This window comes from Leptosomus discolor, chromosome Z (genome assembly GCF_034619465.1).
Source record: "Leptosomus discolor isolate bLepDis1 chromosome Z, bLepDis1.hap2, whole genome shotgun sequence".
Classification (NCBI taxonomy): Eukaryota; Metazoa; Chordata; class Aves; order Leptosomiformes; family Leptosomidae; genus Leptosomus; species Leptosomus discolor.
The window spans coordinates 77644450-77658359 of NC_141419.1; the positions used below are offsets into that span (position 1 = coordinate 77644450).

At 36.0% G+C, this 13910-nt stretch overlaps 1 protein-coding gene across 1 annotated transcript in view; it reads left to right on the forward strand.

Moving 5' to 3' along the window:
* OXCT1 (3-oxoacid CoA-transferase 1) overlaps positions 1-13910 on the forward strand; it is an 84636-nt gene that overhangs the window by 38859 nt on the left and 31867 nt on the right. The window contains exons 8-11 of the mRNA XM_086479437.1: positions 7324-7431; positions 10039-10150; positions 10606-10700; positions 11374-11422. Coding sequence (XP_086335563.1) covers positions 7324-7431; positions 10039-10150; positions 10606-10700; positions 11374-11422 — 364 coding nt within the window. The remainder of the gene's footprint in view (positions 1-7323; positions 7432-10038; positions 10151-10605; positions 10701-11373; positions 11423-13910) is intronic.

The window sequence follows — 13910 nt, forward strand, 5'->3', positions numbered from 1 at the left end:
ACGCTCTGGTCTGATCCTTAGTTTGAGGGCAGTTTTAGTTGGGCTTGCATAGCCTGGAAGATACGAAGAATTCATTCCTGGATGGTGCAGTTAAATATATGTTTGTTGGGTTTTTTTTTTTTTAGTTTTCTGTCTCACCCTTCAGTACCTAAATTCCTCTTAGTGCATTTTTGAAACTAAAGCTTAAATTTATCTCCTGACCTTTAAGTTTTATTTCTTTGAATGCGTAGGCGATGAGATCTCTTTCAGTCTCTTTTCATTTGTCATTTCTCTGATATGAGTAAGAAAATAAAATCTTTTGTTGAGATTAAAGCTAATTTTTTTTTCTTTAGGTTTTAATTCTTGATAATATGTGAATAATTTTAATAAAAAAAAGTCAGTTACTTATTTTTACCTTCTAATTAGTTCAAAGGCTTTCATTCTAATGTACTTTGAAAATAAGCAATGAAGTACAGATTAATGTATTTAAAGCAACACACATTTTGTTTGCAAAAATTTTAAATTGTATCATTCCAATACAGTTAATATTGTTAGCAGCTATTCTGTTCTGGAGTGGAAGGATTTGGGATGTGATCTGCTACCTTATTCAGCAGAGGTACCTAGTACAGGTTAAGCAGGTTCTTTTGCCATTAGCTAGCCCTTAACAATTGAAGACTATGTTCACTGATTGTGGGGTGGGTTTTTTGTTTTCTTCTGGTTCTTCTCTCATTATTTTAATTATTTGATTGAAAAATAATCACATGATGTAATCTACAAAAGTATTTTCCAAAATTTCATTTCCGAATCTGAGAAGGCAATTTTATTTGTATTCCATGTGGATGTTTATGTTTTATTTCGTGTTAAGAGCTTAGGTACTGAATACCAGTTAGATGCGTTATAATTAAAAGGTAATAACATAATTATGTTCCTGTTTTTATTGTCACTACTATCATCCAGTTAAGTATAGTAAAATTAAGCACTGAACACTATGAAATCACCTCGTTTCATCAAGAAAGCACAAGTCACAAAATGTGATCACAAGCAGCATGAGTTCATTGATGGCTTATATCAAAACAAACAGATTTTAAGAAGGGTTTAGGAAGGAATCACTCCTTAGATGTGCCTACTGCAGGAGGCAAGAAAACAACTATCATTTATCACTTTCACTTTTTGATGCATGCAGAATTATATAGATCTACTTGTGCAAATTGTCAAACAAGCAATTCCATCAATTTAAAGGAGTAACTTCAGTTATCAGTAATAGTTAGCAGACTTTGCTTTTTTCTTCATTATCTACTTTGGGAACATCTTGAGCAAAACCTGCAAGTTTCAGCTTATACTTACAGAATACATTTTTACAGTACATATTTGTAAGCACGGTTGATAGCAGACATTTATTGTTCAAGTAGCTACTCTTTTATAAACTTACTTCTATTGTAATTTATTAAGTTAAAGATTATAGTGAATCTGCCTAAGTGAGTTTTTATTTTGGGTAAAACTGCCCAGTTATAAAAAAAAAAAAAAGTGAAAATACATCGTTTTAAGAATGTTACTTTCTTAGGATTATTTGTTGGACAAATTTCAGTATCTTCTGACTTTGAACATGTTCTTAAAACTTAAGCCTGTATCCTGGCTATGTTAAAATGTGACTAGCTTAAAAATGTTTGAATGAGTGTAGTTCTTCATGTGCTAGAACTTTTTCAGAGGCTGGTGGTTAAATTTTTCATATCCTTTCATGCATGCATGTGGCTTTACATATAGATAGCTTTTGCAGATGATCAAGTATGCTTCTGCTTTTCTTTGTGATTGTTATCCCAGAACTGCTATGTGTGAGTACCTAGAGCAAGTAATTTAGCGCAGTCTATTTTCTTTGCTGTCAGCAGTGTAGCATGGAGGAAGAGATTAAACACATGGAACGGAAAGGGGCCATTGGAGGAAACATGCAACAGGCAGCGGGTGCAGAGAAGTGAGAGAGATTAAGCCTGAGGCAACTAGAAGTGGAGGTAATTGAGGAGATTTAGAACAGAGAAAACAAAGATGAAATGAGTATAATCTAGCAGGGGCTCCTAATTTATGAGGGTCTGTGGCCACATGAAGAAAATCCTGGAGACAAGCATAGGAGTTTTATGTCAGCTTTGCTTCTCTAGTGATCAGACGTGACATACTGGCAACACACCTCACTGTTTTTCTCCATAGTGTTCACAGAAGCTAACAGTCTGCTAGAAACCAGGAAAAAATATAAAGGTACATAGGATTTTCACTGGTACGGAGCAAGCAAATAAAGAACAGCTGCGTGCTATTCCTGTATTGCAAAGAGAAGGAAGCATACAGTGAAATTATAAGAGATAACGAGAAATGTTTTTCGTATTAGTTAACTGTAGAAATGCAATGACAGAATCTTCTGGGTTCCAAGAAAACTATTAGGCAGGTTCATGGTCCTCAGAAGCTATGAAGCAAAGTGGTCTACGTCCAACCTCTGATGAAGATGTCCTTAGACTGCACATTGCTAGAAGCTGGGAGAATATAATCAGAACTACCACTCTGTCTTTTAAGCTCCTGTTCTTCGCCAAGGAGGATGTTACTGGACTAAATGGACCTTCAGTGTGACCTTGATCAGTCTTATTAGGCTAAAGGTTCTGTAATAAATATGAACTTTACCGATTTTTACTGGTCCCCTGCCCCTCAGTATGCTTATGAAGAGATTTATTCCAAGTCTGATGTGAATGTAATGTGGTGATTTTTGACCAAGATGTGCCTTTATTAGACTACTTGGTAGTTGCTTGCTTTTTAAAGTTGTTGTAAAAGTCTCTTCTTCAGGATAGCTGTTGACTGACTGTCATTTCGTTACCATAGGAGTTTGGCAGGACTAGAAATTTCATGGTCTGGCTGATCTTACAGTCAGAAAAGGACAGAACTGAACTCAGAATATCCTTTGTTTCATCTCCCTGCATGCAGGCAGAACTGAGTAAAATTAACTGCCTTTGCTCTTTCCTGTAACCCAGTAAGTTTGTACACTGTGTTCTTATTTTCCAGTGACCAGTTTTCAGAGTGTATTCCACTATTTTAAAATACCACAGCTTTTTGTGAAGTTCAGTCTAAACAATTAAAATTAAGACTGACTTTTTTTTTTTCTTATTTATCATTAGCCGTGGGGAATGATTGATCATGGTTGCTGTGATCTCGAGTGAACCAGACACATAGAGCTTTTCCTCATAGGCCTCATTGTGTTTTTTAAAATCTTTTTTGTAACTTGTTATGATTTTATACATGTTACAATAAAATTTGCGGTGACATCCTGACTTTTCCAGTAGTGACCTGAAGAATGACTCTAATGAGTTTGTCTTGAGCATCTAAGGGGCTAAATTTTATTTAATTCTTTGGTTGTTTTGGACATTTGACCACTCGTAATGTTTTATTTTATTTATATTCTGCTGGATGTTTTTACTATTTCAGTTTGAAGAACTGAAGTGTACTAGGGTAATTAAGATAGTGATAGAGAGATTTAATAAAGCCAGTGTAAAAATAAGCTACGTAAAAATGCATAGGTTTTGTTAAGCTCTCTCTCCCCCAGTTGCCTTCTCTCTCTCACCCACCCACACATGCACACTTTTGATTTTTTTCCCATAATAAGGAATTATTATGTCATTTCTGGTTATAGCTTAGTTTTATGAAAACTGAGATTTAAAACTAAGCTGAAAACATTTCGTCTATCATAAAGGGCCTAATTAGGCTGCAGAAATAGGTTAAAAGGCACGTACTCAAAGGAAAGGCCTTTTTATTTTCAAGTGTTTTGGCATGAATAGATTTCCTTGACAATTTTTGGTCAAGAACCAGAGTTCTTTGTCTTTCTTACTGGAAGTCCATAACCTTTGAGGTTCCCTTTCTCTCTCTGGAAGCCTTCAGAAATTCTGAGATAAATCTGTACAAGAGTAGCTGAATTTCCATAAGCAAAAATAAATCTAACTACTTTAAAAAGGAAAAAGTAGATGTAAGTTACAGAGGGAAGTGATATTGTGAAACAAATGACCATTGATTCTATGAGTGCTGATACCAAAAGGAATGGCAGAAGGCTAGTGTGAATCATAGCGGAGAACAGCTTTTATGTTCTGGGTGTACTTGCAGATAAACCAGCATTCAGAAATGATTGAATTTATTCATTCTACTCCTTTTGTCAGCAATCAGACAAGATTTGCAAGAACATTTATACCCAGGAAGAAAACCAATACTGTGAAATTCTTGAAACAATGAAAGGATTTTTGAATCATACATCAGAGCCTTCCCAGAAGAGGGAACTTTAGCCTACATGGTCTCTTGAAATTACTCTTTAGCTTTACCTGTGTAGTGAACATGTGAACGTTTTCTATTTTCTATTATGTTGATGAAGTTAAGATTTAAAATGAACCCATGTCATCAGGTCAGTCTAAATGGTACCAGAGTATTTTGATTTGCTAATTTAAAAAGTGCAGGATTAGTTCCCTCTTTATGCCTTGCCAGACTTTGGTTCTCTTGGGTGGGATGCCATATAATGATTTTTAATGTTTACGGGGATTCTTCTGTACATGACAAAATAAAGCCTGAGGCAAGGTAAATAGAGAGAAGAAAGAAGGATAGATAAGATGGAGAACAGAACAGGAAGAAAACTCACACACATCCTTTTAGTTATTAATATGAATGCTCTCCTGCACGTGTCATTGAGGCTGTGGATGTGCTACAGAAAAGACTCATAAAGGAATATGGAACCTGGAAGGGAAGTGAATATGCCCAGCTATGAAACTATTTGTTTTTTGCATTACTGTTTTTATCTAGAAAGGTGCTTGGGTAATGTCTTGCAGCAGTCACAGAAAGTTAAGTTGCTGTTTCTCATAGCCGTCAAATGTCCTCGTTTCCCTTTCATGGGCGCAGCTTCATCTGTGGTAGCAGTACTGGCAATACTGATCGAGGCTGCTCAGCCAGAGTATCATCTAGTTACCTGTGAGCAGAATTGGGAGAGAGAGTTGGAGCAATCAGATGACATTTGTACTTCCCTGGTGCAAATTCTTTCTTTTTCATAGAAACATTCTGATTAATTTCACTCGCTGAACTGGATGATATGTATTCTTGCAGCCGTTATGTGCAAACTTTTAATTCCTTTTCAAAATTCCATTTTATTCCTATATGGGTATTTTAACATCTTTAATTTTAGTTACATTTGGTGCTTATTTCACATAATGGTAGAACACGGAAATTGCAAAACACCAGTAAGAATAGTGGGAGGCTGCCTGTGAACACAAAGGTGTTCCAGTCTGCAGATATCCGTAGGCTCTTTTGAAATCTCTAGGACAAAATACAGGCTGTCTGTGTGAGGAAAAGCTATCATGCTTACTGCTGTTTCCAAAGAGACAAAAGGGGTGACTAATAACAAAATACAACAATTTATTGTTTGATAAATTATTCTGTGTATTTTATGGGGGGAGAGATTCAGCATGTCAAGTTTTCTGGCAGCATAATTCTGTTGAAGTTGGTTGAACTGTGTCAGCAAAATTTTGGTTTTATAATCTGCAGCAAGTAAATGTTCTTTTATGACAAAGTTCGAATCAGTAGCAATTAGTATTCCCCAGGCCTGATTTTCTACCTGATAAGTGAAGAAAAATTTAAAGAAAAGGTGAGTTTGGGAATTCTGCTGGTACAAGATCATCTGCTTGCGTATGGCTTCATTGAAAAATCTTGCCTTCTGGTTCTCCTCTCTTTTGAGCGTGTTCTGATAGTAGACATTGCACAGAGAGTGCAGTGTGCTTCAGCTATATGCTTCATTTTTTTTTTCATTTTACCCTGTGTTTGACTTAAGTCTCCATATTAATTTTAAAGTTCATGTATAAAATAATAAACTTCAAGTGAGATAAGGCGTGGATGTGATTGCACCATTTTTTCATTCAGTAGTCCAAATATTTAAAAAATTGGTTTGATTGTCTCTCCTTATGTTGTGGATAAGGACTTTCTGGGTGTGTGATTCTGCTCTCCATGAGGTTGGTGTTGCTGTGTCTGTTACTGCCTCTTTCTTACCACCTTTGCCTTACAGATTCCACAACTTGTCACTTCCTGTCTGTTTACTCCAGGGCTTTTTTTGGAGTTCATCTGAAGCTGATCCTGTGGTCTTTTAGTTTGTTAATTTTTCCTCTCCCTCTGCTGCATTTAGGGTAGATTTGCTTGTTTGTTTATAGTCACTCTGCAAGGCACCGTAGGAAGGTAATTCTCTATGAGATGTACTATAGATTTTGTTATCGATCCCATTGTGCAGTAACAGTAGGATGTCAAATTGAATTTTAAGCTCTTTACTGTTGCTTCACTGGTGATGGCTGCTAAGTGATGTACCCCCACTGATATGTCATACCCTGGGTCTTGTTTTGAGATTCTTAGACTTTGGACATTCCTTAAAGTTTAACTAATTCCTGATGATGAAGCAGTTTGGAAATTTATTTCATTTATTTCTAAGTAGATTGTTTCAGATATTGTCTTTGACCTGTTACTTTAACATTATACATTTTCTTTGTGGTTGGATGCAAGTACAGCCCTAACAGTAGTGTCTGTTTTGTGGCAGAGCGAGGTGTGCTCTCTGTACGTGAGGCTTGTCAGGGAAAGCACCAGGCATGAATAAGGGTCTGTGCTGCAGGCATCTGGCCGTAGCAGAATCTCCAGCTAGACCACCCTGAACTCAGATGTAGAAGGAAGGAAAATCCTGTTGTCTGTGGTGCTCCAAATAGGTGCCATTTCGAATGTACTATGTGTGGATCAGTGTCCTTTCATGCTGAACCTGTTTCCTAACTGTAGAGACTTGTAGATCTTCACATCTTTCTTGCAATCAATGATTACCGTTCAAGTGTTTTCAATTTTAGTTTTGAGTACACTGTGGAGAAACTTGAAGTCAGCTTTTGCGTTTGTATCCTTAAAATTTGTACTTCTGCTTTATACTCTGACACTTTGTTACCAGCATGTTGTTTCCTTCTGTTTGGAAGTAATTATTATTTATAGGTGCAAACAACTCTGATGTAACTGTACATGGCATATTTCTTCAAGGTGGTCAAACAAATTAGGCTGTTAAAACATAAATTACTTTCAATTTATATGTAGAAATAAATTTGAAAGAAGATAAAAGATAAGCATCTAAAATAGCCTGTTTAAAGGGTCTATGTATTTTGTCTCATTCCTTAGTTTTCTTCATTTGATCTGTGTATTTAGTGTTTGAAACTGTGTATTTAGTACTTGAAACTTCATTGCTGTGTATTTAGTACTTGAAACTTCATTGCTAATAAAATCTCTCATTAAGTACTTTTTTTCTAAATATTTTCACTTTCCCTTTTCTCTCTGTAGGTGGAAGAAATTGTCGATATAGGAGCATTTGCCCCGGAAGACATCCATGTTCCCAAAATCTATGTTGATCGTCTGATACAAGGAGAAAAGTTTGAGAAGAGAATTGAAGTAAGTAGCTGAGCTTCTTGGTCACAACATATTTCAGCTTGGGTTGTATTTTAGAATTTAGAGGGTTTTTACTCTAGCCACTAAGTCTTTGCTCTGAGAAAATAGTGTGAGAAAGACTTGCCAAGTTTTGCTAAGTACTGGATCTTAGGTAGGTACTTAGGTAGTTAGTTAGGTGGAGACCTGAGAATTGAGCCTTTTTTCTTACACCTCAGGGTCTCTGGTTCAGTCCCTGAATAATTTGGAGCAACTGCCTGTGGTTCTGGATGGCTTTAATGCAGTTGAAAATTTGATGGAAAATGCTACTTCATTCTTCCTTCTTTCAGATTACATTCTGTAGACACAACAAGGGGAATACCTAGACTAAAAGCTGACTTTGATGGTTAGATACTTTCTTTTCTACTGGAGAGCTTTTGACATGGCACGTAGGGCCACTCTCAGCCTGTTTTGTGCGGTGTATTGAATTACATTACATTGCCAAGGTCCTAGAACTTTCTTTCCTTTTCTTTAATCAGGAACTTTTTTAGCCAGTGGCATTTCTGGTCTGAGTAAAAGATGTCAATAATTATTAAAAATTGCAGCAATAGTATTCCATCACTGAAAACATCCAAGAAAATAATGATTATGTAATTGTTGTTCTTTGTTTTTGGCTTTGCCTCACTCAAGCTATATCCCTATATTAATTTTGGTGATGTGGCAATGCTCTTAAAGTGCAATTGAAAATTCTGTATTTCTCCTGTGTCTCCATACTCTGGAGGTGGGAATTATTCAAAATATAATCAGAAGAGCTGGTGGAGGGTGAGATGTATGATACAAGGAAAAAAACATCTTGGGAAAAAAAAGTGCAGAAACAAATTGTAATAATTAAAATGTTATTATTAAAATCAAGTTATAAAGTCCTAGAAAGTCATACAAGTCGTTTTGTCTGAGTAAACTCTTTTATGAATGTTAAGGTTAGAAGTTTTCTTTTTTCCTTCCATCTGTTCATTCTGCAAAAGCATAGTGCATTTTGTTGAGTATTTGACTGGAAACAGAGGTATCAAACCTTTTTTTTTCTTTCTCTGGGCATGTTATGTTAATGGCCTGTTTGCTTCTTCTAAATGAGTGCAATATCTCACAGAAAAGCTTTTACCTTTCATGAGAGAAATTTATCGCAGTTTGGCAGTGGATGAAGAGGTGACTCTCTGTCCAGGGAAGACCTTTTTACAAACACCGGATTTTTTTTGGCTTGGCTGCATAAGGGGATACACTTACCTCGTCAACTGCCCTGTTCCCTATATAGAAAAAAAGGAAGTGAGAGGAAGGAAAAAACCAAAAAAGCTACAATAAACTGGACAGCAAAATTGTAACAGATATCAATTTTGTAATCCTGGCAGTGGCACCTTTCATTAATAGAAGTATAAGAAGGAAATGGCAGATTTATTTACTCTTCCATAAAAGATTATCTATGAAGGAAGTAGCTGTTCATACGAAAGCACTGAGGATGATAAGTGGTAAAAGGAAAGATGAGGAATAAAGAGAATAAAGAGAAGCTAGTCTTGTCATAATTCTTACTGGATCTAAATAGCAGTTGCTGTCTAATTTGACTCAGATGTGTTCTCTCTAGTGCAAGTCGCTTTCTATCCAACCTTCTCTTTGCTGCAGAGAAACCCTCTGTGATTGTTCTTACTTTTTCCATAACTTGCAAGTGAAGCAAATCTAGGGAAAACAGCCAAAGCATAAAAAGAACGTTGTTGGGAAATTCAAGAGGATTGATACTGACTGTTCCTGACTGCCTAAGAGGAAAGTGACTCCCAACACGGGGAAAAAAGGCAGTGCAAAATGTCTTTTGTGGTGATGAAAAGGAACAGAGGATGATTTTGCCTGATGTGTTCATTATAACCTGAAGTAGGAAAGGATGTGAAGACATACAGGGGTGCAGGACACAATGTTGCCTAGGGCAATTTTATATGTATGAGAGACATGTGCAAAGAACATAATCTATATGAACAATAATCTACAAAAAAGGTCTTAAAACTTCTTGAATGTCGTGGCATTTTCACCTACATGTGATTGAGAAAGCATCAACTTAAGGCCAGGAAGTGTTGTCAAGAAACAGTTTCAGGCAGATTTATGCAAGATTATACAGATGAAAACTTAGTTGCTTAGCTCACAGTATCTTTAGATGACTGGCATTTGTCTGTCTGATATACATAAATCTAGAATAACACCATTAAATTGAATGAAAGCAGAAAGAGAGCAGTATTTGTATTTTAGGCTGACATTTTACAAATTTATTTAAGTATCTCTGGGGAATGATTCTTGGACTTCTTAGTATTTGCACTAATGCTTCATGCCTTCTTAATCAGTTGTCTATGTATCATGTACTCTCTCAGCCTTGGTAGTACAGACAAAGAAATAACATTTTTCTCTAAGGCTATCATTAGGGATATTTGATGACTCCATTGGCTTAGATAATCTTGAACTGATAGAATAAAAAGTTGTTTTTTGTAGACGACAGATAAATAACGTTATTCTTAGACCAAGTATCTCAGTGCAATCACAAATCAGCCTTTTGTGTCTTGAGAAGCAAGAATCTGGATTCTAATCTTATGATTACTTCTTTTGCAGCGTTTATCAATCCGAAAGCCTGAAGACTCAAAAGCCAAACAAAAACAAGGAGACAATGTGAGGGAGAGGATCATCAGACGGGCTGCTTTAGAGTTTGAGGATGGCATGTATGGTATCCTTCAGCTGTGCTATAGGTTAAAGTGATGACTCACTAGAATAACAACCACAGCTGTTAATTACCATGCTCATTGTCTTTCCCAGAGCCTAGGATTCTCTCATTTTATTAACACTCTATTGAAATAGATGGGACGTTAAGACCTGCAGTTTTTATCCAGGAATATCTGGAGTGTTTGTTAGCAGTTGAATGTTTTGCAAGAATTTCTTGAAAAAGCTACGTATGTTGGAAATTAAGCCAGGTTTTTGTCATGTAAAGCAATTGACAAAATGCAATTAGAGAGTCCAAATGGCAAAATAATTCATCACAAGTATGAGGCATATAACTAAAATTGAAAGTGTTTGTGAAGAGAACGGTTCTAATCCAATTGTAGTACAATGATAACTTTTTTTTTAAATTTTCTAGTTTGCAGTAAGTGTGTTCCTGTTTGTGCCTTAACAAATTCTCTTCAGCTAATCTGGGTATTGGAATCCCACTGTTGGCCAGTAACTTCATCAGTCCAGACATCACTGTTCACTTACAGAGTGAAAATGGAGTCCTGGGTTTGGTAAGGATATACCTTGGTCACTTATTGCAGTATACTTACCTTGCAGTGGCTGGGTTTTATTCCCTGCCCACCCCCAATTTGATTGTATTTTTACTAAAAAACATACTAAAATATACGCCATTGTTGCATCATCATAAAATTCTCATTGTAGTGCAGAGAAGTTTTTAAGGAAATGCTCATTTCAGAATTATAGAACTACTTTGCTAAGTATGTTCTTAATTACCTGTTTTGCTGTAAGGAGTCAGAACCTTCAATAAGAATTCAGAGCCTTTTCAAGACCAAGCCTTCTAACCCTTATCAAACATAATTTTGAATAAACCTTAAAGTGAATATTATTTTCACTGTTGTATGCCTTTATGAAGTTGAACCTACATACCTTTTTCTTAAAAATGTCTGTTGCTTTGGTTAAGAAAACCAAACCAAACCAAATCCCCGCTTTGTAGTTATTTAGTCATTCTAACAGCCTCTAGCAATATGTCCATCAGTCTTTTTGTATTAGTTGATGTAAACAGTGGCTTGGATCATCAAGGATGTTGTTCTGTTAAAGATAACAAAAATGCGTGTCTGTGATCATTTATTTTCACTAATAAGCATTAGAAACAGTAAAGCAGTTATTAATTGTGTCTCAAAGATATTTTAATGTAAAGCTGACATATGTCTGTGTTGTTGTCAGGGTCCTTATCCTCTTGAAAATGAAGTAGATCCAGACCTGATTAATGCAGGTAAAATCTTTTAAATAAAATTAATTTATGGAAAATGATTACTCATTGCTAAATGTAAAAAAAATCTCTTTTTATTCAGTATTTGAACCCAGACTCCTGATTTATTTACATATAAATATTAATGTATTTGTCTTATTTTAAGCGAAGGTTGGTTTTGATCAATGGAGATGTTTAATATTCTAGTTAGAGAGCTTATACTTCAATGCATTTTAGTAGCTACTGAAGGAAACACAGGCAGTAAAGGGTCAAATCTGCCTTTTCAGAAGTGAGGTTGTTTTATGAAGCCTATATGCGAATATTGGATTTGTTTTCCTGCTGCTTTTTACCTTGTGTCTTCTAAAAAATGTTTTCCATTATATATGTTTGGGACATGTTTTAAAACATCTGTGTATAATGACCTAGTTTATTCCTGGCTAGTGAGTTGCCAGGAATGCAACTGATTTGCATTTGGAGAGGGAGCGGTAGTCAGGGCAGGGGAAAAAGCTCCCGAAACCCAAACGGGAACTGGCACACTGGAAGGCTCTGCTGCCGGCAGCTGCTTTTGCCACCTTGGTGGGGGAATGCCAGTCCTCACGTACTGATTTTGGTCAGCCATTTTGGGGAATTTCACCTCAGAAGCAGCTATGCAATGTAAAAACTTAAGCTTGATAAGGTTTAGTGCATCTGTATGATTTCTGTATTCTTCATGGAAAGTTGTGCCTGTGTCTGTTCTCTGTTTCCATCTAAAATAACACCTATATATTGCATTGTGATAAACAGAAGCAGACCGTGGCACTTTATAAATTCTCACTGATGTTAATAATATAGGTTATAGAGCCATAGCTGACACCTTAGAGTTATTTTTTCGTATGGAAAACCTATGCATTTTATATTTTTTATTTATGTATGCATATACATACATACACGCATATTTATGGGTGTGTACGTATGTATCAATATAGACAGTACCTTTCTCAGTGGCTGTTAGCAAGTACAATTAAACACTGAAAAGTCAAAGGAGATAAAGCACTGACATCAAACAAGCTTTTAATTTAATATCAGGGTGCAGTCCAGCAATTGTTTACTGACTTGAAACATTTGCTACCTGGCTTAACTAACCATTATCATACTGCTATGTTTCTGACTCTGTTTCAGTGTTATGTTTTACATAAGTTATTTAAGTTTAGGCCATCTTCTGATTTGAAATAAGCAATTATTAAGGAATTGAGTCCAGCATTTCACCAGTAGCTAGGTAACTGTTGTGATACACTGTATGACGGAAAATGTCAGAGACACATGAGAGCTGTCTTAATGCTTGAACTGAAATTGAGGTGTTGGTTGGTTTGGGTTTTTTTTTAAATATTGAAGGTGTTACTGGAAGGAAAAATTATTTAGAATAAAAAACATTTACTATAAAAGGTGAAATTATATGCATGCACATTAGAACTTAAGTTCTAATATGGGTGCATTAGAAATGAACCCATTAACAGAGTGACACTGGAAAAAAATATCCAAGAACTTGATAAATACTCTGAAAAATCATTGTGGTTTTTATATGGATGTCATGATGCTCTTGAGTTGTTTATAGTTGATAAATATTTTTAAAGAGCCAGTCTTGTAGGGATGAAGCTAACATAAGAGGTCAGAATGCAACATGGAAATCAGGTTATTCTAGTGTTGGTAATTCAGTCTTAAGCATCTTCACATCTTTCTCTGAAGCTGCAGTAGACAGTACACAGGATAGGTGAACCTCAGATCTACCACCAAAATTATTATTGTTATCATTGCTGAAACATTGAGAAGCTGCTAAATCCTGCTGACATTTAGTTGAATTAAGACCATTCTAGGTGCTTTCTAGCCAAATGTATAAAACCATGTGAAGAAAAGAGAAACTAAATAGCAAAGGAATAGAATTTGGTTCTGATCGCATTCGTTGACTGGAATGGTTCAGTATCAGCCCCCAAAGTCCACACTGATAAATTTTCAAAATATGCTCCCAGTTTGGGCTTTTGCTAAATTTTTATCTGCAAATATAATTTAATTCTCTGAAATATGCATGGGTTTTTTGTTTGTCCCATTTTCTGAATGTCTCACATGAAGTTTATCCTCGCTGTTACTGAACAGTAGACTTCTGTCTTACAGCTAAAATATTTACTGACTTCCTGAGAGTATTTTCAAGAAGTGGGTATTACGGTGCTCCTGTTACATTATTCTGTGGTCCTCAGCCTGCCTTAGCTTGTCACTTTATCCCAGGGTTCTTGCTGCATGTTGCTGCTTGCAGACTGTGTTGTCTCTCCCGCTGCCCTAGGTGGGTGCCTGGTAAGGAAAGACAATTCAGGCAGTTTCAGCAGGTCTGGATGTCAGCAAGGTGAATTCTTGCAATCTGTCTGCAAGAGCACTTGTATGACCTTAATTCTATACTATTTTGTGTGTCAAAATTTAATTTCCATACAGTATCTTGGCATATACTATACATCAAGTGAGCTGAACAAATTAAAGCAGGTAACTC